The 21450-nt window shown below is 46.1% G+C and overlaps 2 protein-coding genes across 2 annotated transcripts in view; both read right to left on the reverse strand.

The window, feature by feature from the left end:
- CBX6 (chromobox 6) overlaps window positions 1-2453 on the reverse strand; it is a 20648-nt gene extending 18195 nt beyond the window's left edge. The window contains exon 1 of the mRNA XM_014963283.1: window positions 2379-2453. Coding sequence (XP_014818769.1) covers window positions 2379-2453 — 75 coding nt within the window. The remainder of the gene's footprint in view (window positions 1-2378) is intronic.
- An 8239-nt stretch (window positions 2454-10692) lies between these two features.
- Window positions 10693-21450, reverse strand: part of CBX7 (chromobox 7) — an 11434-nt gene continuing 676 nt past the window's right edge. Inside the window, exons 2-6 of the mRNA XM_014963284.1 lie at window positions 20302-20345; window positions 16184-16249; window positions 15584-15650; window positions 14634-14973; window positions 10693-12531 (exon numbers count right to left, since the gene is read on the reverse strand). Of these exons, the coding sequence (XP_014818770.1) occupies window positions 12383-12531; window positions 14634-14973; window positions 15584-15650; window positions 16184-16249; window positions 20302-20345 (666 nt within the window). The 3' untranslated portion in view covers window positions 10693-12382. The remainder of the gene's footprint in view (window positions 12532-14633; window positions 14974-15583; window positions 15651-16183; window positions 16250-20301; window positions 20346-21450) is intronic.

Below are 21450 nucleotides of genomic sequence, written 5' to 3' on the forward strand. Positions count from 1 at the left end.
TTTTTTTTTTTTTTACTTAAAACAATGGCGGCAGCGGGGGCCGCGCAGCCGCCTCTCCTCCTTCTGCACACGCAGATGCGCTGTCACCCACCTCCAGCCAGCGGGGTGGCACCGGGGGGGAGGTGGGGGAGCAGGCAGCCTTGAAGTACCCATCAAGGCAGAAACTAACAATAAAGGAGCTTAAATTCTTTTTTTTTTTTTTTTTCCTCCCTCTTTGGCTGGCGCTTGTATGTGCCCTCATTTTTGAGCCAGTATAAGGTACTGCAAGGTAAATGGGCCAAGCATGCTACATAAGTCTTTTAAGAAAAAAAAATAATAATAGAAAAACGTTAAGTCACTTAAGAGGAGTTCCCTGCCCTGGGTGTTACTGCAAAAATCCTCTTTAATTTGCAGTTGTGTTTTCACGTGCTCTTGCAGGTGCTAGAAAGACAGAAAAATCCTCGGTCACGAATGGTTCTCTGTGAGTCAAAATGGAAGCTTGTGGCCCTGCAGCTGCCTTCATGTGGAGCTCACGATCCTCCATTACCTAGAGGCCCCCCCCAGCACAGCAGGGCAGCATCTTTTCCTGCTTTACCTCCGTTTTCAGGGTGAGTAGGGGGTGCATTTCAAAAGGAGACCCCCTGGAAAAAGGGGGAGCTGTGGTGAGGGCTGTAGGCAATGTCCATCCTGCCTTTGCTGCTCTTTTTCAACTCAACCACGACCTCACCGGCTACCTGCAGAGCACTGGCACCCCTCTGCACCCCGCTTTCCAGCCAAAGAGTGCTCACAGCCCCTGCAACCTTTGCTGAACCTTTCTCCATTTGCTGTTCTTCCCTTTCCACCTCTGGCTCAGAAGTTCCACCCAGGAAGATGATATTTGGGAAATGGCTATAATTATCGGTACCAGCTGGGATGCATTTCCCAAAATCAAGGTGGGCAGGTAGGAGAACGAGTGTTTTCCTCGCTGCCTGTGGATTCAGGCAAGATCCATTATAGCATTTAGTTCTTTTTCACCTCGGCATCTGAAATATTGCAGCCACCACGAGGTCTCTGACCAGAGGCAGAAGTGACTCAAGAGAGGACACATTCCCCACCACCTTGTCCTCATTCGAAGGGGGGTGGATGGAGAGGTGGCTGAATGCTGACAGAGAGGAGACAGCAAACGGACAGTCACATGGACCCTGGGTTCAGGAGATGTGAACAATTCAGAGAACAAGGTGTTTCTGTGGTCAGGGACTGAACCACAGTGTACTTCACCCCTGGTAATTCTGCATTTAGGTCATATCTCTCGCTTTGAGAATAGGCTGTCAGAGGCCCTTTCTCAGGCGTTTGCCATCACAGGCCAACCCAGACAGATGGCTCAAGACTCCCACCTAGAATGGGACAAGTCCTTCTGGGCTGCCCCATTTCTCTAGACACCACTTTTTCTAATCTCAAGTCTTTATATGCTCAAAGGTGACTTCAAAAGAACAAACTGATCGCACCCGTTGCATTTTGCTTTTCACTTTTTTAGACTGCTTTTAACTTTGCACATTAATTGTTCATTAACACCATCCGCATTTAAATTGGCACGTTTATTGCTTACTGTTCACTTTGTTTAAACAACTGCTTTTGCACTTGTGGCTGAGCATCAAATAACTGAACTTCCAACCACCAGTATCATCCACCCTCAAGAGCTGGCACTCCTAAACCAAATGGGGGGAAAGTCCTTACGCTACACACATGCACACGTGCAGCAGCTGTGGCTGGTGGCTTTGTCCCCAAACAGACATAGAGGTGACCAGCATCACACCTCCTCTCAGGGCAGGAGCAGAAGGCCATGGGCCAGAAGGGGCAGCAGCACTTCAGAGAGCTCCACGTGCTTTTCCCAGTTGTCTTCTTCCACCCATCAGCGGGACCTTCTTTCCCGCCAGAACTCACGGTGCTGTGAGCAGCCACAGCACAGGTATTGCCCAACCCCAGGCTCTTTCATCTAACTCTTACTCTCGCAAAGCAAAATAGCAGCAGAACATCCAGCTGTTCAGAGCATTGTTGGCTATTTCCTTTGTTTCATTCACATTTCCAGTAAAACACTTTTAAAAAAAAAACAACAAAAAAACCCGCACAACCTGGGAAGATGGCTCTCCCGGAACAGCTATTGTTCACTATAGGCACAGAAATAAAGTATTTTTTTGGTGCCTCGCTGCCCTCAAGACCCTGGTGCTGTGGCCTAAACCGTAGCAATTCTTGCTAGCACGGAGGAGCCAATGCAGGGAAGCAATAAGCCTTGGGGGACCACCAAGCCCTTTCTCACTGGAATCCCTGGCAAGCAGCGTACCAGCATAGGGGGAGAGCAGCGGGTGCAAGAATATTTTTGTTTGTTTTTTTAAATGCCACTAGATAATGGGGAAAAAACTCACCTGCTCAAAGCCGGTAGCTGCTTCCAGGCTCATTTTTTTGTGGGCCCATGACCTGGCAGGAGTAACAGCGCTCATCCCTGTTAGAACGGCTCCATTGGCTGATTCCGTTGCTGTTTGGTCCAGGGAGGTCACTGTCAGGAGTGGCAGATTTCTGCAAAGAAGCGGTGATTCCCTCGCCTACACCGGCAGCTGCTGCAGCTGCGCACCCCAGCCCCTCAAGCAAACCCTGCATGGGTTTTTAAGCAGACGCTTGGCACTGTGGTCCTCCATGTCAAAACGTGGCAAGATTTCCCAGCTGCAACTCTGACATGCACAAGAGCAAAGACAGACCCCTCAGAGCTGACCACGGACCTCCCAAGTGGCTCAGCATGGCCAGAACAACCATGCTCCCAGCCCTCTAATTTTTTGATGTAGCAGAGAGAGGAGAAAGCCCATGGTGTTCATGCCGTGCCTACACCACCGGGGTACTATGATACCCTTGGAACCTGCCTGTGAGTTCCCACAGCAGGCCCAGCCACCCAGGCTGCCACTGGATCAGGCCAATGACTCGAGTCCCCCAGCTTTACAGAATCATAGAGTGGTTTGGGTCACAAGGGACCTTAAAGATCACCTTGTTCCAACCCCCCTAACCATGGTGGGGGAGTTGTCTAGTGGGACACCACCCACCAGACCAGGTTGCTCAAAGCCCCATTCCAGCCTTGCCTTAAACACTTCCAGGGAAGGAGCATCCACAATTTCTACGGACAACCTGTTCCAGTGCCTCACCACCCTCATGGTAAAGAATTTCTTCCTAATACTAATCTAAATCTCTCCACTTTCAGTTTAAAACTGGTATCCCTCGTCCCATTGTTACACTCCCTCATAAAGAGTCCCTCCCCATCCCTCCTGTAGGCCCCATCCCTTCCTTGCATCCTTGCTTCCAAAACAGTTGCTTGGCGAGCAAAATGCTGGAGAAAGAAGGACCAAGAGCAGGCAAAGCGAGTGGTGCTGAACAGACAGGAGGTGACTGCCAGCTTCCTGACAGCACTTGCCATCATCGGGGCCACACACGCTGCATTTCACTCCGTGCTTCTCGGAGAACAGCGAGCTGCTCAAACTGTGTGGTTTCCCCTTTCGGGTGCTGCCCACCGTAGCAGGAGCTGACTGCCCTTGTTCTCAGGCATCCATCCTACCAGGAGAACTGTGTGAGGCAAGCCGGCTGCACTGCGCAGATCAGAGGGGCAGCATAGCAACAGATTATTAAAAAAAAAAAAAAGTACTATCCAGATTAACCTTTAATCCAACCAACACATGCATGCGAAAGGACAAGCCGTTACGGGTTCCTAGTGCCAGCCAGCCTCTGCAGCATTGGCAGGGGTAGGAAGAAGCAATCTCCAGAGTAGGCTTTCCCGTAACTCTGCACTGCAGTTTCTTACAACTTCACCCGACTCACTAGCTGCTGCCAGAACCTAAGTGCTGGCTGGAGTCCTGCTCCAATGCCATCACTCAAGTCTGGCCTCCCCAGCTCAGGGTGAGCACACTGACTATGCTTTGGTAACGCCAGCAAGACCCAACCACGCTGCCTCAAGCCATGGCCGACTCGGGAAACACACCCTGCACCCCTCTGCTTTTTCTCCACATGCTGTTGTGATTGATGTCCTGGCTGCACTGGGATGCAGGGTGCACCCCACGTTACATCTACTAGAGACATCTCAGGCAGCCCCATTTGCTTGCTAAGGTAACTCGATTAACAGCCAGTCTCACCCTCCACAGAGGATGGAGAGACACATGCCTTGAAGGGAGCAAGTCAGAAACCTACGTGGACTAAATGACATCTGGGATTCCATCCACACAGCATCAACCGTCCCAGGATTCAGGCTCTTCTGCTAAGAAGTAAATCAGGAGCCAAACTCTACCCAGGAGCTCCCTGAAAGCCCTGCAGGCCACCCCACTGTAGGCTTTGGCTTAGAGTATAGCGGGCTTCCCTGCTGGCAGCCAGCATGGAGCTTGTTTGTCAGCCTGCGTCTCGCCTCAGATTTTCTCCATTCCCACAAGACACACAGGATATGGGGCACACCAGTGCTCTCCAGCCAGTGCCAGCAGAGCTGTCCTGGCACCGCAGGATTGTGCAAGGACATCAAGAACTCCCTAAACCCAGAGCAGCAGCCATCCTGCCATCGGTGTTCTCCTCTTCAAATTCTAATCCATCAAACACTAACCACCCCAGGTCACCTCTGTACAGCTCTAACTTACCCAGTGGGTTAAAAATTAATAAAAACCTAACCTTCTTGAATCAAAGTAATGAGTAATGTCAGAAACAGCCTTTTGCAGGCTTCGTTTTTCATCGATCCTTCTTTACTGACCTTTCTCACGCAAGCACACACGTTTTCCATTCTTTTTTCAGCCACACCGCATGTTTATGTCAACAGAAGTGACTGGTGGAAAATAACTCAGCTGTAGAATCAAAGCAAGGGGAGGTAAATGACCACACAAATAGACCATTAGGTAAATGTCAGTTCTCATATTTAATATTTTAATAATTTTGTTTGCAACATTTACCACATAAATCATCTAAATAAATAGATGCTGTACAGTCTCTTATCCATATCAGTACAAAAATAAAACCACACTTTGTGTCAAATTATACTTGAGCCTGCCCTCCCTTTGCTATTACATTCTCCTTTTACAGCACACACTCGCTCAGAAAAGGCATTATACTCCAATTGGTTTGTCTGGAATTGGTTTACTCCCTATTTCCCCCCCTCCCCAAATACATTCAATTAGTCTGTACAAAAGCTAGAAGCTCATTCTGTGCAAAAGGAAGCTTTCTGTGTGCAAAGACTTGGATACTCTAGCGCGCTGACAGGAACAACAGCAACAACCGAAGAGACAAGAATAAAAATAGTTGGGGACCCTCCCCTCTATACTGACCCCATCCCCCATCTTCCCCCCGCCCCAGCAGAAGGGAAGCGTATCGAATTAGATGAGTCAGTGTGCAAGAGAGTCCAAAGGATGTGCGTACGCTGAGGGAAAAGGTTGGTGCTGAAAACCCAGCGAGAGAACTGGGGTTCCCCCAGCTGTAGAGCTGGCTAGGTGAGGAAAAAAAGAGTGTCTCATTTTAGCCTGCTCAAAAGGTGGTTGTGATACGCAGAACAAAAGCTTCATCTAAATGATTTTAGGTTTTTTGTTGCTGTTGTGGTGGAGATGAGGTGAGGAAACGGCCTCTGGAAAAATCCAGCAGCTACCTATCAAAGACAGCTCCTGGTTCACCCTCCCTTCCTCTCCCCACTCCCTGCAGAAGGACAGATATCTCCCCGTTCCTCAGCTAAGCTAATAAGGTGCAATTTTTCCCACAGGAAACTATAAAGATGTCTCCAGAGCTGGAAGAAGCGGTCATAGTTCCAGACTAGGACCACTCAAACTAAAACACAACTTCATTTTTCCCTTTCCTCAGACAAAAGGAGGTGGGGAGGGAGGAAGCCAACCTGCACCCCAAAGGTGAGCGAGGGCCTCTGCAGGTCTCCTCTCCTTCCTTAGGGAGCCCTCCTTTCCTCGGCACAGCGGAGCACGCTCCCCCCCTGCAGCCCTGGGAGGGAGGCAAAGGGCTGGGTGGCAGCTCTGGAAAAACGATAAGGAGCAGCCAGCGGCCTGAAACAGATACATCTTTTGCTTTTCAAATGCCACTTTTAGACAGACGATAAGGAGTAGTTAGCACTCCTAGTGCTTTGCATTTCCAAAGTGCTTCAAAACATACTTCAGATTTAAAAGCAAAAAAAAAAAAAAAAAAAACTGCTAAACATTTTAACATACTTCTTCTGGCCAGTTAAAAACTACTCACATGTTCAGTAGTATCATCATATTCCCACTGTTTGAGAGTAAACAATGTTGGAAGGAAAAATAAAAGAAATGAAGAGATTTGTAACCTGGTTAAAGTAATGTTTTCTTCTTAAGAGTAAAATAAACATGAAAGATGTCTGGAAAAATCATGTACAATTTGAATGAATCTTGTAGAATGATATAGAATTTGGTTATAAAATCAGGCCAGACACTTTTAATTTGATTTCTGCTCTCCCTAAAAAGCAGCCACTTGAGAGACGAAAGAAGTAACGAATCCTTTTGTACAATGTAGTAATATTTTGTAATGGATTATACTAGCAAAATCTACCAAGGCAGAATTAAAGGCCACCTGGTTTAGTTAATCATGTTACTAGGCTATGTGCTCAAGTATCCTAAATGAATTCAATGCCTTGTTTAAATTAATAGCAAGAAAGCAAAAAAAAAAAAAAAAAAAGCTGCTTAACATTTTGACAGACTTGCAAAAAGCTTCTTCGTGCTGACACTACATTTTCTGGTTAAAAAATACTACTAATAAAAAAGGCTTGCCATCTCCTCCTCCTCCAAAATCCCCTTCCCAGTCAAAACTCTGCTACCCCAGTAACGAGATAAGCTGTGATAAGAGGTTCTGCACAGTCTTATGAGCTATCCCTTTCAACATCCGACTGGCGCTCTCAGACGTCATCCACACTGTGCTTCAGACAAGAACCCCCAGCATCTTTGCAGAGCAGCCCACAGCAGATGGAAACGATCTCGGCAGCAAAGCTGCTACCCCATCCCAACTTGGTAGCGATCCATCTCCCCCCATCGACCATTACGTGATCCTACTGAGCTCTGCTCCTCTGCACAACTCCCAATTAACTTGGGATCATCTCCCACCTGCTCCCTGCTAAGCCACTGTACTTTAAGAATTTAAGGGTGCAAGGGAAAGAGAGCTGGAAGAGAAAAAGGGGTCATCATTCCAGAAAGTGCTTGTTACAGAGAAGGATTTGAAGGGTGTGAATTCAATTTTAAGTGATTGCTTCTCTCTCCTTCCAGTTGTGCCGGGGCTGTTTTTTCGGCCTTCCTATCTTGACCAGCTACTTGGGTGGAATCCAGGTGGTTCGACACCCGGAAGGTTCATGCTTTCTCTGCGAGGACAGCAAGCTCAGCAGGCAGAGGACAACATGGTATCCTGATCATAAGCTGCTGTCTCAAAACAGATTTACCACACCCTTGGAGAAAACTTTTATGCAAGCACGGCAAAAGCTTATTCCCTTTATCTGTACGTGCCAATGCTATGCATTCCCATGTAGAAGCTACCCTATGCAAACTGTTAACATACACATCTCCCTTGCTTCCTAAATGGTAAAAGACAGGTACCTAAATGCAGTACTGACCATCTCCTCTCCACAGGGCCCACTCAGAACTCAGAGGGACATCATCCACTAATGCAAGGGATCAGTTTCACTACAAGGTCTTTGCTCTTCTAACATGGTTTTTCTCTCAACTGCCCACCAGCTCACCCAGAGCTGGCCCTCAGCCGCCCAGCAAGAGCAACTCTGAGGTAATTCCTTTCTTCCCTCCCTCTCTTCCCAAACAGGCAGCTGCCACTACTATTTTCCTAGAAAGGCCCACTGCCCTCTTCTTCCTAGGCTACAGATAAGCAAGGGAGGAACAGAAGACAGGTAGATACCAATTAGCTTTGAAAAAGGAGGTTTTTGCACTTTCCCTACTTCAGAAAGCACAAACTTAAAGCTTTAGAGGAGAGGAAGGGGTGGAGAAATGGTGGTATATTTAGCTTTGCTCAAATACATGGATGTGGCTGACAGCCCTCGCTGCTGTCTTCCGCACCCAGGCCTCTGTTGTGGCTACCACCAAGGGTCTTGCATGAGCTACCCTGCCTATTTTTTGACCTGTGCAAGGCCTCTCTTCTCTATTCCAGTGAAACCATCAAACAACACTAGCTGGCGTACAGCAGGAAACAGTACTGGGGCCAAGGGCCCCCTGTGAGGTGAACAAACAATTTTATACATTCAGTCACAAAACACCAGAAGAACAATTCTGGACAGTTTCACAACACTAACAACAAAAAAAGAGCCATTCATTTTTCAATAGGCTTCTTTCTGTCTGAGGCTCCAACATAAGCAAGGGTCAATTCACTAACAAATTTGGGCTTATTTTGGCAAATGGAACTGCTTTTGGGTGTTCTCACCATAATATCCTGGCATTGCTTGAAAAAACAAAAAAAACAAAACCTAAACCCCCACCTTGATCTGACTTCACAAGCAGAGGGGTCCCCAAGCAAATGCAAGACAATAAGGAGCATGCAGGAGCTACCAGGCTACTAATGCCACTATGTATATGTTAAAACTTGCTGTTCCAAGGCTTCACTTATAAATCAGAGCAATAACATCTAGTTTATAACTACCCAGAAACAGAGGCAGTCCTTTCCTTTTTTTTTTTTAAGCCAGTGTTAACAATAAAGTTTTTCCAATCTCATGAAGCCCCTCAGTTCTGTCACATATACAGCAAGTTCACTGTGAGAAGTTCCATGGACTAAAAACTAAAAACTTCTGTCCCCTAAATGTGGCTGGTAAATTCTCACATGGAAAGAGTTCCAAGAATGACTGTTAGATCTGTTCTTCTTCAAAAAGTTTGTTTCTTGCATACAGTTCAATAATTTCCACTGGCTGAAGTTTATTTTTCTTGTTTACAGCCATGGAGCCAAAGGAGGTATGAGAGAGTTAGCCCATTTCTATTCTCGGCTTATGCTTCAAATAGAATTATTAAACTCAGCTTCAGCTGGATGCTATTCTGGCTCTTCTAATCAAACAGAATGCTTAACAAAGCTCCAAGCACAGCATCTGATTTTCATGATATGTTAGCCCAGGAGGTCCCAATTCAATTTTCAGGTTTTGGATTGAACTGGCAGATGGACAGTATGGGCGAGAAGAGGCAAGTAAACCCAGACAAGCTCTTCTGCCATCACAAGTAAAACCCCCATACATCTCTACACCTGCAGAAGTGGAATAAAGCTAATTTTAAAGTCCCTGAAGGCCAGCTCGACCAAGGAAGTTTATAACGATATGTCACCAAACAATATGGAACAGAGCCACATTTTAAAAAGACCAAGAGAAAAATCTTCACAAAAAGATCTTAAGATAAGCAAGAATACATGAATGTCAAAAAAAAAAAAGTCCACCCTAACAAAGTAACTGCTTAGTTTCCTACCACAAACTCCTCCTCACACACAGATACCAAACCCATGCATATACAACTTGTTGCATCTTAACCTGATAAGGGTTAACTCTTCATTGGACTGTATACAAAGCAGCATTGTTGGCAGGTACTCTGTTCAACACTTTGTGTATCGAGATGACTAGTCACCAGCAGACACAAGGTAGCCTGAACCAAAAAATTAAGATACAAAGCTGCGGGTAGATCCTCTCTGAAAGACCACCACAGGTCTTTGAAAACTCCACTGCAAGAGGAAGAAAAGATGTTTAAAGAGAAATGCCAAAACAAAACATTGAGAAGTCTCAGCTGGTGAGTGGACAGAAAAGCAGAGGATGGGAATACAGTTTATTAGGACAGGCTCTTTCCTGCCACAGGACTGGTATTGCTTCCAATGTCAGCCAAAGCCAGGAACCTTAGTAAATAGGAAGCTTTTTTATGTATTTGTACACTGAGATGAAGATAGGACAAAGGTGGCAGTAGCTACATTTAGAATAAAGTAGTGAGATCCTATAATGCCATGAAGATTTAGCAGAATGAGCTGGAATTCAAGATTTTTTTCAAAAATAAGCCAAAATATTATGCTTCTGCAACCGTAACTACCTGACCTGCTACAACCCTCAAGAATGGACTCAGCCATGTGCTGTGTCCACTGGTGACAACAAAAAGAGAGATGCAGGTATTCAGCACATTTGGCAGGTGTCAGGAAGAGGGAGTGTGTGGGGGTGACGATGACAACCCTGTCTGACCCCACATCCTGCAAAAGAGGGCGATCCTGTTTATACGATGCAACTCCAGATTCAGAAGCCTCGCTCTGGACACCCACGTTCAAAAAACATCCTGAGCCTGTACGCTTACCTCATCAATTTGCCCTTGCTAGCTATTGCAAGCTTCTTTCCCACTCACTCTTCCTCCCACCACATAATTTCCCCACCCCCCCACTAGTTTCCACTTCTCACCCTCTCAGATGTCTCCATAATAAAACGCCCATGTCACTTCTTTGAGAGACAAAAGGTTTAGTCCAGAAATTCAAGATCTTACCAGTTGTCCTGAAACTGCTGTGACAGAGTGGAAGACAGGCCTGCTCAAACAGCTCTGAGGTGGAAGGGGAAATCCTAAGTCTACATGGAGCTGCCGTATCCTATTTGAGGTAAACCCTACTTTTAATAAAAACCATAGGGTCAGCCCAAGCACTTCATAAGAAGTAGATGTTTGGAGGACCAGAAGCCCCAGAGCTCCCAAATTCTGCAGGCCAGCAGCCAAGCCCTTCAAAGGAACGCATTGAGGATTTCCATGGGTGCCTTTACCTCAGAGCTCAGAAGGCTTGTAGCTTCATTTAGAATAAGTAGAGCAGGTAAGAGATGCTTCAGGTGGGGGGGAGAGGAAACAATGGCTTTAAGGACAGTAATCATGACAGTAGCCAATGTTACCCTGCAGCACTCTGTCCTGCAGTTCCCATCTTAGACTTTAGATTACTTTTCTTGCTTTCCATAGGAAAAGGTCTATATTTAAAATTTTATGTTATTTAAATAAAATTTCCTTTTAAAAAATGGAAGAGAACATGCATGTGCAAGAACAGATGCTATGCTAAACTATTAACTCAAAATACAGCAATTCTTTAAAAACCTCAAAGTGTCACAGGCAGTCCAGCACAAGGCATTTTTAAGTGCAAGATCAGGCAGGGTCTATTGAAATGCAGACCACTTTCCTTGGCAAAGATTTTTAAGCCTTCCAAGGGGAAGTTCCCACCAGTAAAGTAGTACAGGATCACAGATACTGTGAGGAGACTGGCGTCACGGAAGAATATTACTCAGGCAGTACACTCCAAGAATTCTCATTGCTAAGAATTAAGAATTTTTTTTTCCCCTCCTCAAATCTAATACATGCCTTCCCCACATGTTGTTTACCTTGGATCTCTCGATGGGATCCAAGAGCAGGATTTGCTGCTAATCAAGGTCCATTCCTAGCTCAGTTCTGTCCAACTCCTGTGTCCTGGGCCTGTGCCAGTATCTTGGATATCTTTGCAGTGCCAGGCAATGCTTCGGTTGTCCTATTAGCCCCTCCTCCCAGGGGAGAGGAGTCAGTTTTCAACCAACTTATTACCACAGATTCAGGGAAGCATTTGTTATTAATACTGAATTTGGCAAAGGGTAAGAACACCCCACTTTCCATAGCACATTCCTCACACAGCCGAGCCGAGCCTGGAAATCCTGTTTAGCATATACAGAATGGTATGTCTCAACCGCGCTGGGTTTCTGAGCTTTTAATGAGGGCAAATTGAATTTACGTCACCAATGTAGATTTCAGAGATGCATTTCAGTCTTTCTGCATGATCAACAATCAAAGGCAGAAACCTCTGCTGTCTATACGGACCCCGTGCTGCAAAGACTGACTTACCACAGACAGGCAAATACGGTTCTGAAGTACTGACAGCAGGCCGCAGGGAAACAGCACTGGAGAGAAAGTCTTAACTGGCTGGAGTTATCTACACAGGTAGGATCCGTCGCCTCTCACTGCTGCAGGAAGAGAGGGAGGAGGAAGGTGGGAAGAGCAATGCACAGAGAAGTATCTTTATCCAAGGGATATCAATTGCAGAACAAGGCAGCAGGCTAGAGACACAGCTCTCTTTCCACCTCCACATGCCCTCTCCCCACAAATGCAGCTGCCGCCACTTAACAGGATAAAAGGGGAATTGTTCAGCTTGCTGCTTTCACATCTAGGGAGGGGAGTCTTTGCCAGGGAAAGGGCTGTCAGTTTTTCAGATGGACAAAGCAATGACAAACACACACCCCCTACACTGCCCTTTTTTGCGTATCTGAAAGGGGAAAACAGAGAAGAGAAGGAAAAAAAAAAAGGTGTCTGTAAACATTTTAAGAGGAGACATTTTGGATTATTTTTTTTCTTAAGGGATAAAATAACCCTTCCCTAGCCCCACCCTAAAAGCACTAGTTTTAGGGAGCACTGAAAACGGAGATTCAGAACTGCGCACTCCGGTCTCGGAAGAAGCCCTCAGCCACTTGTGCTTCTCTGAAAGTGACGGTAATGGAGTTTGCCGTGATGTCCGTCACTGTCACTTCACTGGGGGGCACAGTGGGAATCCAAGGGAGACTGCCATCCACATCTGCTGCAGAAGGAGAGGCAGATAAAAGCATGTTAGTGAGAGAGAGAGAAGGCGAGGGAGAAGGAAGGAGGAAGAAGAGAGGGAAGGGAAGTATGGAAAAGGGGCCTCCTTTCTGACAAACAGTGGGTGAAATCAGCCTGTACTGAGTCTGCACATACAAGGCAAGAAAAAGCATGGGCAAGCCCTCCCCTCAGAGGCTAAGGGAAAATGGAGGATCACTGCAGGATATAATGGGAAGAGGAAAGAATAGGAAAGGTGTCCAGACACACACTGACACTGGAGCAAGCTACGCAGACTTCAAAGGACCCTTTAACGACACCCAGCTCATCTAACTATCCACATTTCCCTGATACCTCTCACCCCCTAATTTGGTTCTGTGTCAGCAAAGCACACTCTCCCAGGTGTAAGCTCACCTGCTTGCAAATGCCCTACCCTGCTGAGAAGTCAAAAATCACACACTCTTTAACATGCTTGTGAGATACTCCTATGGGAGTCAAAGGGATCCAAAACAAAGAGTCTTCTTTGTACTGCACCTGCAATGCAGCCTGGGTATGATTCTCTCAAAAATCCATCAATACTGCTCCATGGAGAGGCTGTTCTCCCTTTCTTATATCCTTCCTTTGCTCCCTGATAGCTCCATACAAAAAAAAAAAAAACAAAACGAAAACAACAAAGCCAAGCATCCCTGCACTTTCTCACTGTAAGAAAAACGATCAGTCCCTCTGCCACCCAAAGCCTCCCTTCTCCCCAACCCCCAGTGACAGCCAAAAATATACACAGAGAGAGGAAGGAAAACATACCTTCTTCCTGTCACCTATACCTGTACTTGTTGTCTTAACCTGGGCAAGGAATAGACCCTTAAGAGTATATTTCCTGGCCTCTGTCTCAAATGCCTGGGGTGCCTACTTTTACCTCAGAAAGAGTCTAATCCCCTCTAACAATAACTGGAATTCCATACAGGCCATGTGTCAAGGGGAGAACAAAAGCAGTTTCAAGTTTCTGTAGTGCCATTTTCTCTTCTCATCCCCAAGTGCTATAGAGCCAAATGCTTTAGAGCCTAATGCTTCTGGGGATGGAGCGGGGGGAACAGCCCCACACATTTGCCCACTGCCAGGATGCAACACTGAGTTCCTCTCTACTACCTCCACTGCTGCCTCCCTGGATTTGGGCTGCTATTCCAGTCCCTCTCAAAAAGGGGGGAATAGAGTTGACTCCCAGAACATAACCCTCTCCCCCAAATCCTGCCTAATCCAGCCTAGCCAGCAGTTACTCCTAGTAAGGAGTAACAGGATTCCCTTAGCTACTACAAGCAGCACAAGCCCTGGTTTTCCACTCCTCAGGAAAGCTACGCCTTCAGAAGCTCTAATAATGCAGGGATAGAGTTTCCCTGGTAACTCAGAGCGACACGCACATCCCACAGCTCTCCTGCACAAGATGCTGGTATCCCTCCCTGAAATGCCAAATGTGTCTGGACATCTCTTGTACTGCCTACTCAGAGGAATCAGGCAGGAGTTACCATCCTCACTTCATCTCTCTCATGCCCCTCTCACATAGCTCTGTAGCAAGAGACTTTAGAGGACGTGGGGTGTGGAGAGGAAAGGGAAGGAGGGGGCAGAGGAATGCACTATGGGTTCCTACTGGCATTCTTGCATGCTCCTCAGAGCAGCACTATTAGGAATGCTGGTGTCCAAGCTTGTTCACTGCCAGCCAAGCTCCTTTTGGCAGAGCAGCAGGCTGAACACGTGTGGATACATGGACAGAGGCAGAGTTCACCACTATCACACCTCCATGTCACCTCTGCTGGGAGGAAACTGTAAGAGCAGAGTAACTTGCCGTATCTTCCACGTGTTTTCTAATACTGGAAGGGGCACCACTGATACAAGACTACAGAGAGGCAACAGCACCAAAAGAACCAGATTAATCTCTGCTATTCATCCAAACAAGAAAGGAACTTGCAGACAAGAGGGCCACAATGTAATCCAGTGAGAGCTGCTCTGAGGACCTGACCTAAACCCCAATCCTAGGATGAGGCAAGCAAGGAGAAAGCATGCAGCGCATCCTTCGCATGCTCCAGAACTTCACAGCCAAGGGGTGTCTGACCTTACCTTCTTTGCTGGTGTGCTGCATGGCCTCCCAGTCCTCAGCGTCCTGCCTGGCCTCCAGACCCACCGCATCATTCAGGAAGAACTCATGCCTGCAGTTTCGGCTTTCCAGGCTCGCCATGCGAGGGAACTTCTTCCTTGATAGTCGCAAGTACTTCTGGTTTTTGCGTTGCTTCCGGAGAGAGAATGGCAGGACTGCTCCCCCAGTCTTCTCTGAGAACTCTGCCTGACCTGGCTTGGCCCCCGGCAGGCTACTGTCTCCTCCTCCAAACCTCCGTGCAAGAGAAAAACAGAGCTTCTCCTTTCCCTTGTGGGCACTCCTCAAGTCCATGCCATACAGACGCTGCCAAGACATCAATGTAGCGAGGGTCAGAGCAGAAATCTGATAATACAATCAAGGCTCCCACCTAGAATCCAGGAAGCTGTTCTGTATTCAGTCCCTGAACATCTAGATGAGCTAGGGTAAGTTGTGCTGCTTCTACAACACTGCTTCTCCCATCTCTTCAACTGCCATCTAAGCTCTTCCTAATAGGCACTTCCTAGGGTTGGTTGCTTTGCTTGGCAACAGTCAAAGTATGCTGGAATTCTGCTTCCAGCCAGCGGCCACCTTTAACATGATGGAAAGTCCGAGCCCAACATGAAATTAAAAAAGCATGCAAACCAGGTAACCTGCAATCACCCAAGCCCAACGTTTATAAAATCCTAATTCAGAGAGCAAGAGCTGTTGTTGGTTTGGTTTTTTTTGTTTGTTTGTTTTTTAAAGACAGGTTATACAACCTTTCAGCTCACAGGTTAAAGCTATCTGCCTACCCACTGATTTCATGTTGTTGTGTTAGCTTGTTACCTCCAATTTTGTCCATGCAGCAGCAAACGGACAGTTTCCACCTCCCTGTGAGCAAAGGAGCAGCACAGCATCTAATGAGTTAGAAATACACAGAAGAGCAAAAGGCTACCTGCAGCAGGAGGCGCTTTGGTTTGGGGCCTCTTTTCCTGTACCCCGATGCACGGTCTCTCTCTTCCCTGTGAACGAGGAACACAAATCAAACTGAGTACTAAACACCACAGCATAAAAACCTAGTTGGGACTTGTACCTTTCACAGCACAGTTCCCTCATTTTCTTCATTAAAACCCAACGGTGACCAGCATGGGCTTGGAAAACATCCCAGAATTGCTTCTTGTAGGAGTAAAAGCCTTGCAATAAGGGAATATGGGAATTTCTTGGACTCAGCTGATCAAAGCTGGGTTAGAGAAACGTACCACTTCATATCACTCCAGTCCAGCCCTGGACCTGATTAAAACCTGAGACTGATTGCTCTTTGGCTCAATGCTGCTTGTTCTTGGCCTCATTTCCTGAACAGTGCCAATCAAAGCTGCTTTAACCCTGTTTTATCTGCCTCAGCCAACACCAAGGTACAGAGATCAAGCAGGATTCACTGCTACACATCTCATCTTTGACTGAAGTAGGGACAACAGGGCCACTTCATGCATACTATGAAACAAATACACTATTTCCTTTTCCTGTGTCCAAGGAGAGAAAGAACATGCACCCTTACTTTTCTTCATAAGCCACTACTAGGCGAGGGTCCAAGATGTGATCCTCTGGCTCCCACGTGCTGTATCTGAAGAAAAACATACGGAATATAAAGTAAACAATACTTTAATGAAACAGTCTCTCTGCAGGCCTGCTACCAGTATGCTGAGGCCCTGGATACTGTCTTCACAAGGGTCGGTGGGGCCTGCCACAACATTGTGAGAGCTCTGAGGAATCCCAGCCATTCCCCCCCCAGCTTCCTGCAGACACCACGTCCCCTTCCCAAAACAGGCAGGGCCAAGCATCAAGTGGCTCTTTGCAGGAAAACAGGGAAGGCTTTCCTCCCCAGGGCCCCCTCCATGCTGTTTGCAGAGCCTGTGCAGACACTTACAAATCGATTTTAAGTCAATGCCTAAACAGGTCTCATCTGCAGCACTCTCTCAAATCCAACAAACCTCATGGAACAATGAGATGTGATCTGATACAGCTTTCTGAAAAATAGGTCTCTCTTAATTTAGAGTGCTCAAAGAGTAAGTACGCTTTCTCACCTGCATTGTTAATTACCTCTAATCACTGAAGCTGAATGTATTCATTTAAGAAGAGTTTAATTTTTCTCCACTGATGCCATTCAACTAAACATGTTTAGACCTGGGCCCTGAGGCAAGTTGATGGCAACTTTCCAACTATTTCTCCTCTTGCTCGACTCCCCCTGCAGGTTATTTCCATCTAGCAGAAGTCATCAGTATTTCTGTACCAATGCAGGAGGAACCCATCCACATTGTGGTTGGGGCTACTGAAATAACTGAAAATAAGCCTGATGCTCTGAAAGTAACCTATGAACAGTGTCGCTCATTGTCCCACCTCCCTCCTCTGTTGCCAGACAACTATGACAGGAGTCAGATGCTCAGGAACTTCAGATACTTGCTGAACCCACCCAGTAAGCAATGCCAAAACCAGTTCTCAAAGGGCACAGCTGCACTAAATACAAAGGAGAAACAGCCAAAAACTCCAATTGGGGCAGGTGAAAGATTCGCGAGGTGGTCCTCATGGCATGTTTGTTTCTAAAGGGTCATGTTTGCCCAGAAAATGTGGGTGGCATGTTTCTACCATACAAACTCAAATGCAGGAAAGCAAGTCTAAAAACCCTAATGCCTCAGAACATTAATTTTCGTGGAATGCGAGGTCTGGGGCCTGGAGGCAGTGCCCCTCCCAGCCCCTGGGGAGAAGGACCAGAGTAGCCACATGCAGGTGGGCAATGGTGCATTTGTTATTATTGTTATTAATGTCTTTAAACAGCAGGAAAGCATTTTAGGCTGTTTACATTTCTAGATGAAGCACAGGCTGCACGTGAGGGCACATGATACATGCATATATGTACACAGGGGTGGTAGTTTGGGAATGCTTTTCTCTTTCATCTCCATTACACAAACGAAAGGTACTGAAATACGTGAGCATTCCCATAGAATGGTTCTAAAAGTGAAAGTAAAATTCTTTTACAAAAGGGAGAAACAAAAATACAAAATTCAGATATTCCGAGGTGCACTGTACATCAGAGAGTTAAGAACAGACATGTCTTTGTAACCAGCTGATCCCTCCCTCCTTTGCTCAAGCCTCCTGCAGCAACCTGACTGTGAGCCGTCAAAGCCAAGATGCTGCCTGAACAGAGGAAGGTTTCCTCCCAGCTGCAGGAATTCTGGCACTCGTTCTACAAATTTAAGAAAAATAATAGCTCAGGGAAAGTAAAAGAGACATCTGATTGCTTTTCATGGGCAGAAGAAATAAGATTTGCTTTTAAAAAAAAAAACACTGGTGGGCGTTGCCTTTTTCTCTGCAGCTCAGTTTCTGGCTTCGCTGCAGTGGCAAAACACTGCATATATAAAAAAAAAAAACATGGTTCAGTTTGCCACGCGCGCGCGCACACACAGAGAAAGCTATATATATGGGTACACACAGCCCAGGCTGCAGCAGAACTGCAGAGAGCAGGCACTCTGGAAAACATAGATCATATGATCTTCCTTCCCCCTCCTTCTACTCCTCCTCTTCCCCCTCCCCTCTTAACTCCAACACAAGTTGTAAACAAGCTTGTAGCTAGAATCAGATTGTAACTCCTCCATACCCTGATTCAATCCAGAAATCTGAGGTACAGGGCATTAACAAGATTTTTTTTAAATAAAAAGAGAAAAAAAAAGAAAAAGGTGAAATATCAATTACATGGAAAAGCAGCAAACTACTGATCTATCCTTATTCCCTTCCATGAAGTCTCTGATGGCAATGATGGGATAACTGGTACAGAGATTACAAAGACCAATGTGACAAGGTTGAGGAAGGGGATGAAGAGAAATACAACATGGGATGAGGATATGGAATATGTTGGAAGCAAATAGCTTGTAGTGCTGCATGCCATCACAGGCACATGTATGTTTAGAAACAAGGAACAGAGACTGCTACCAGGATGAAAGAGCCTTCAATGCTCAAAGCATCTTGGTTTTAAGAAACACAAACAACAGAGTGAACGTTAAAATGGAAGGGAAAAAAAATTAAATCTGTGCCCTTCAGATTTGGAGTTTGAGGGAAGAGCGAAGGTGTTTGAACATGTCACAACATCAAAAGAAGGGAACCCTGACATCCCCTTACTCCCTGCAGCAGGCTGTGCTCCCTCAGAGTTTCCAAGGCACAGGGCAAGGAAAGGCAACAGTAAGAATAAGGGCTGCTCTGTGCAAGGAAACATTACACCATGCCTCAGCCCACCTTCTTGGCAAGTGACTTTGCAAGAGAAGGACCTCAAAGAGTTTGTTGAATGGAGAATGGGCTAAACATCAGTATTCTGACCAAAACGGGATGGTGCCTCACAGACTACAAATACATTTCCTAACCTCCACCAGTGATTAAATTAGGCTTGGCTACCTTGGAGGCTACAGCAGTCCAAGAACTGACCCACAATACATGGCAACTGGTACTTAACAAGATTACAAGGCAACACTTTGACAGCAGAACTTATAGTCAAGAACAAAGTCACCCTCTGCCACCACCACCAGAGAGGGGAAGCCACTTATATTCACGCATGTCACATAAACACGAGGATTACACACAAGGATTAGGCATGCAGGAACTTATTTCAATTTCTTGGACACCAGGGACAATCTGTTGGAACCATCCTAGCAGGCCCCGCTTTCCAACTGCAGGGATGAAACCAGTAAAAGCAGCCCGCCTTTGCTTAGCAACATACAGTGCAGCTGCACGTGTAACGTAGTCATACCCACGCACATTGTGTGTACACACACACACAGAGTTACAAACAGGAAAGGAAAGACAGGTCCCCATATGGGTCAGCCAGCTAGCTAGGCTGCTAGCTAACATACTAACATTCTCCAGTTACCTAATCCTTTTAATCTCAAAGCATTTTACTGTCTCTTTAGGCACAGAGCAATCACTCCTCTTCAAAGGCAGCTGCATTTTAATAAGAGAAGTATCTGTAAGCAATGCACAGCAATACCGCCAAAAAAAAACCATGGTTTTTTTTTTTTCCCCCTTTTTGCAACATAGCAACCAAAGCAAAAGCAGAAAAGGCACTCAAAATAACAGAAGGTTTCAGACAAGGAAACAAAGGCATGGTGATAATTTTCAAGGGACAAAGATCACCTGCGTTTGGCTACAATCAATAAATCTGAAACATTGCCCCTTTCTGTTTGTGAATTGCAGAGGGGAAGTATTAGGGCAACAAGACAAGACTATCAACTTGTTTTCTATTTTAAAAGACTGCATATAGCCCTAAAAAATAACATGGAGCCCTCTTGGTGCAGAGTCAGAAAAGCAGAAGCTGTTACCAAGTTCAGAAGAATCGGCATTCCCTGTTGAACTCATAATGAAATTAAGAACATTAAGAACATCTAGAAAGCATCTCAATGGAATATTTCAGTGGTGGCAAAACCCAGTCAGAATAGATTGGCACACAGTTTGTATCCCTCAACTGCCAGTCCAGAAATAGATTTGGTTTTGGTTTGTGGCTCTTTGTTTTTGTTTATCGTTGTTTAAATGAGGCACAAAAGGTTACCCATTAAGAATTAGATGCTCAGTTGCAGAGATACAATGTAAGCTATTACTGAATATTAAAGAGTAAAATACAAGTAAAACAGAACTTACTTTGGGGGCCATCCTTTCCACTTCACCAGGTATTCTACTTTACCCTAAGGGCAGAAAAAGGAATAAGAAAACAGGTGAATTTTGCAAACAAATATGGGCTACAGTAAGAGATGCAACCAATCAACAGGACTAAATTCTGCAACCAAAAATCTCATTTCCCATCACTTTATTTTCAAAACAAAGCCACTTCCTTATTCAACCACACTTGCTATACTGTTTCCCCCAGAAAACCAGCAGGCAGGGGTATTTAAGAGTGCTTGAAATACCAACACTTTGGGATCATACCTTTGCAGAAGCCTAGCAGGCAGAACCCTAAAAGCCAATGGGAGAGCAAGACTGCAACCGCTCCTGCATTTACAGGCAATTCTGCAAGAAGTCAGCACGCATAAACACGAGAGGGAGATGTATGCCAGGAGCAAGTGTCAGAATAATTTTTTTTTAAGCAGAGACAAGTAACACAGTATTTCAGAACCTACGAAGTGCCTCTTTGGCATGTTCCCTTCCAGTTGCTACACGCTTTACTCAAACACATCACAGCCCGTCACAGCCACTCAGTCTTTTGACCCAAGTAAAATAGCAGCTCACAGCTGAAGTTCAGTTATCCGCTATCTGCTCACTCTGCGTACAAGATTTAAGAGAGGGGAAAAAAAAGCAAAAACAAGTGTAGTGATTGGAAACCCTGTTCAAGGGCTCCATGAGGAATGCGCACAACTATTACAATCCTTAATAGCATACTGAGGGGGTTGTGAAGCACTTCCCAAAGCATAGCAGGGCTCTTTGGACGTGCAGGATGACCACCCCTCAAAATGCCGCTCTTGGAGGTGTGGGCACCTTCCCAGGACAGCACAGCAAAGCGCTCAGATACTCCAGCCAGGGCAACCGCTTTCATTTTCCTCACGGGGGGTGTGTGTGTGGGGGGGGGTGTCTCACCAGCTTCCCAATGTGTGAAGACGCTGCCCCGTAAGGAACTCCCTACTCGAGGAAGGCCTCTACACTACACGCTGCGTGTTTCGGGTTCCATCCTCCCTGCGGGGGGGGGGGGGGGGGGAGGGCGTTTTCACCCGCGGGGAACTCCGCGTTCGCTGTCACTGATTTTTTTGCAGAAACCGCACTCCCCCCCTCAACAACACACACACGCAGAGAACCCCA

This window comes from Calidris pugnax, unplaced genomic scaffold (assembly GCF_001431845.1).
Source record: "Calidris pugnax isolate Ruff unplaced genomic scaffold, ASM143184v1 scaffold44, whole genome shotgun sequence".
Lineage (NCBI taxonomy): Eukaryota > Metazoa > Chordata > Aves > Charadriiformes > Scolopacidae > Calidris > Calidris pugnax.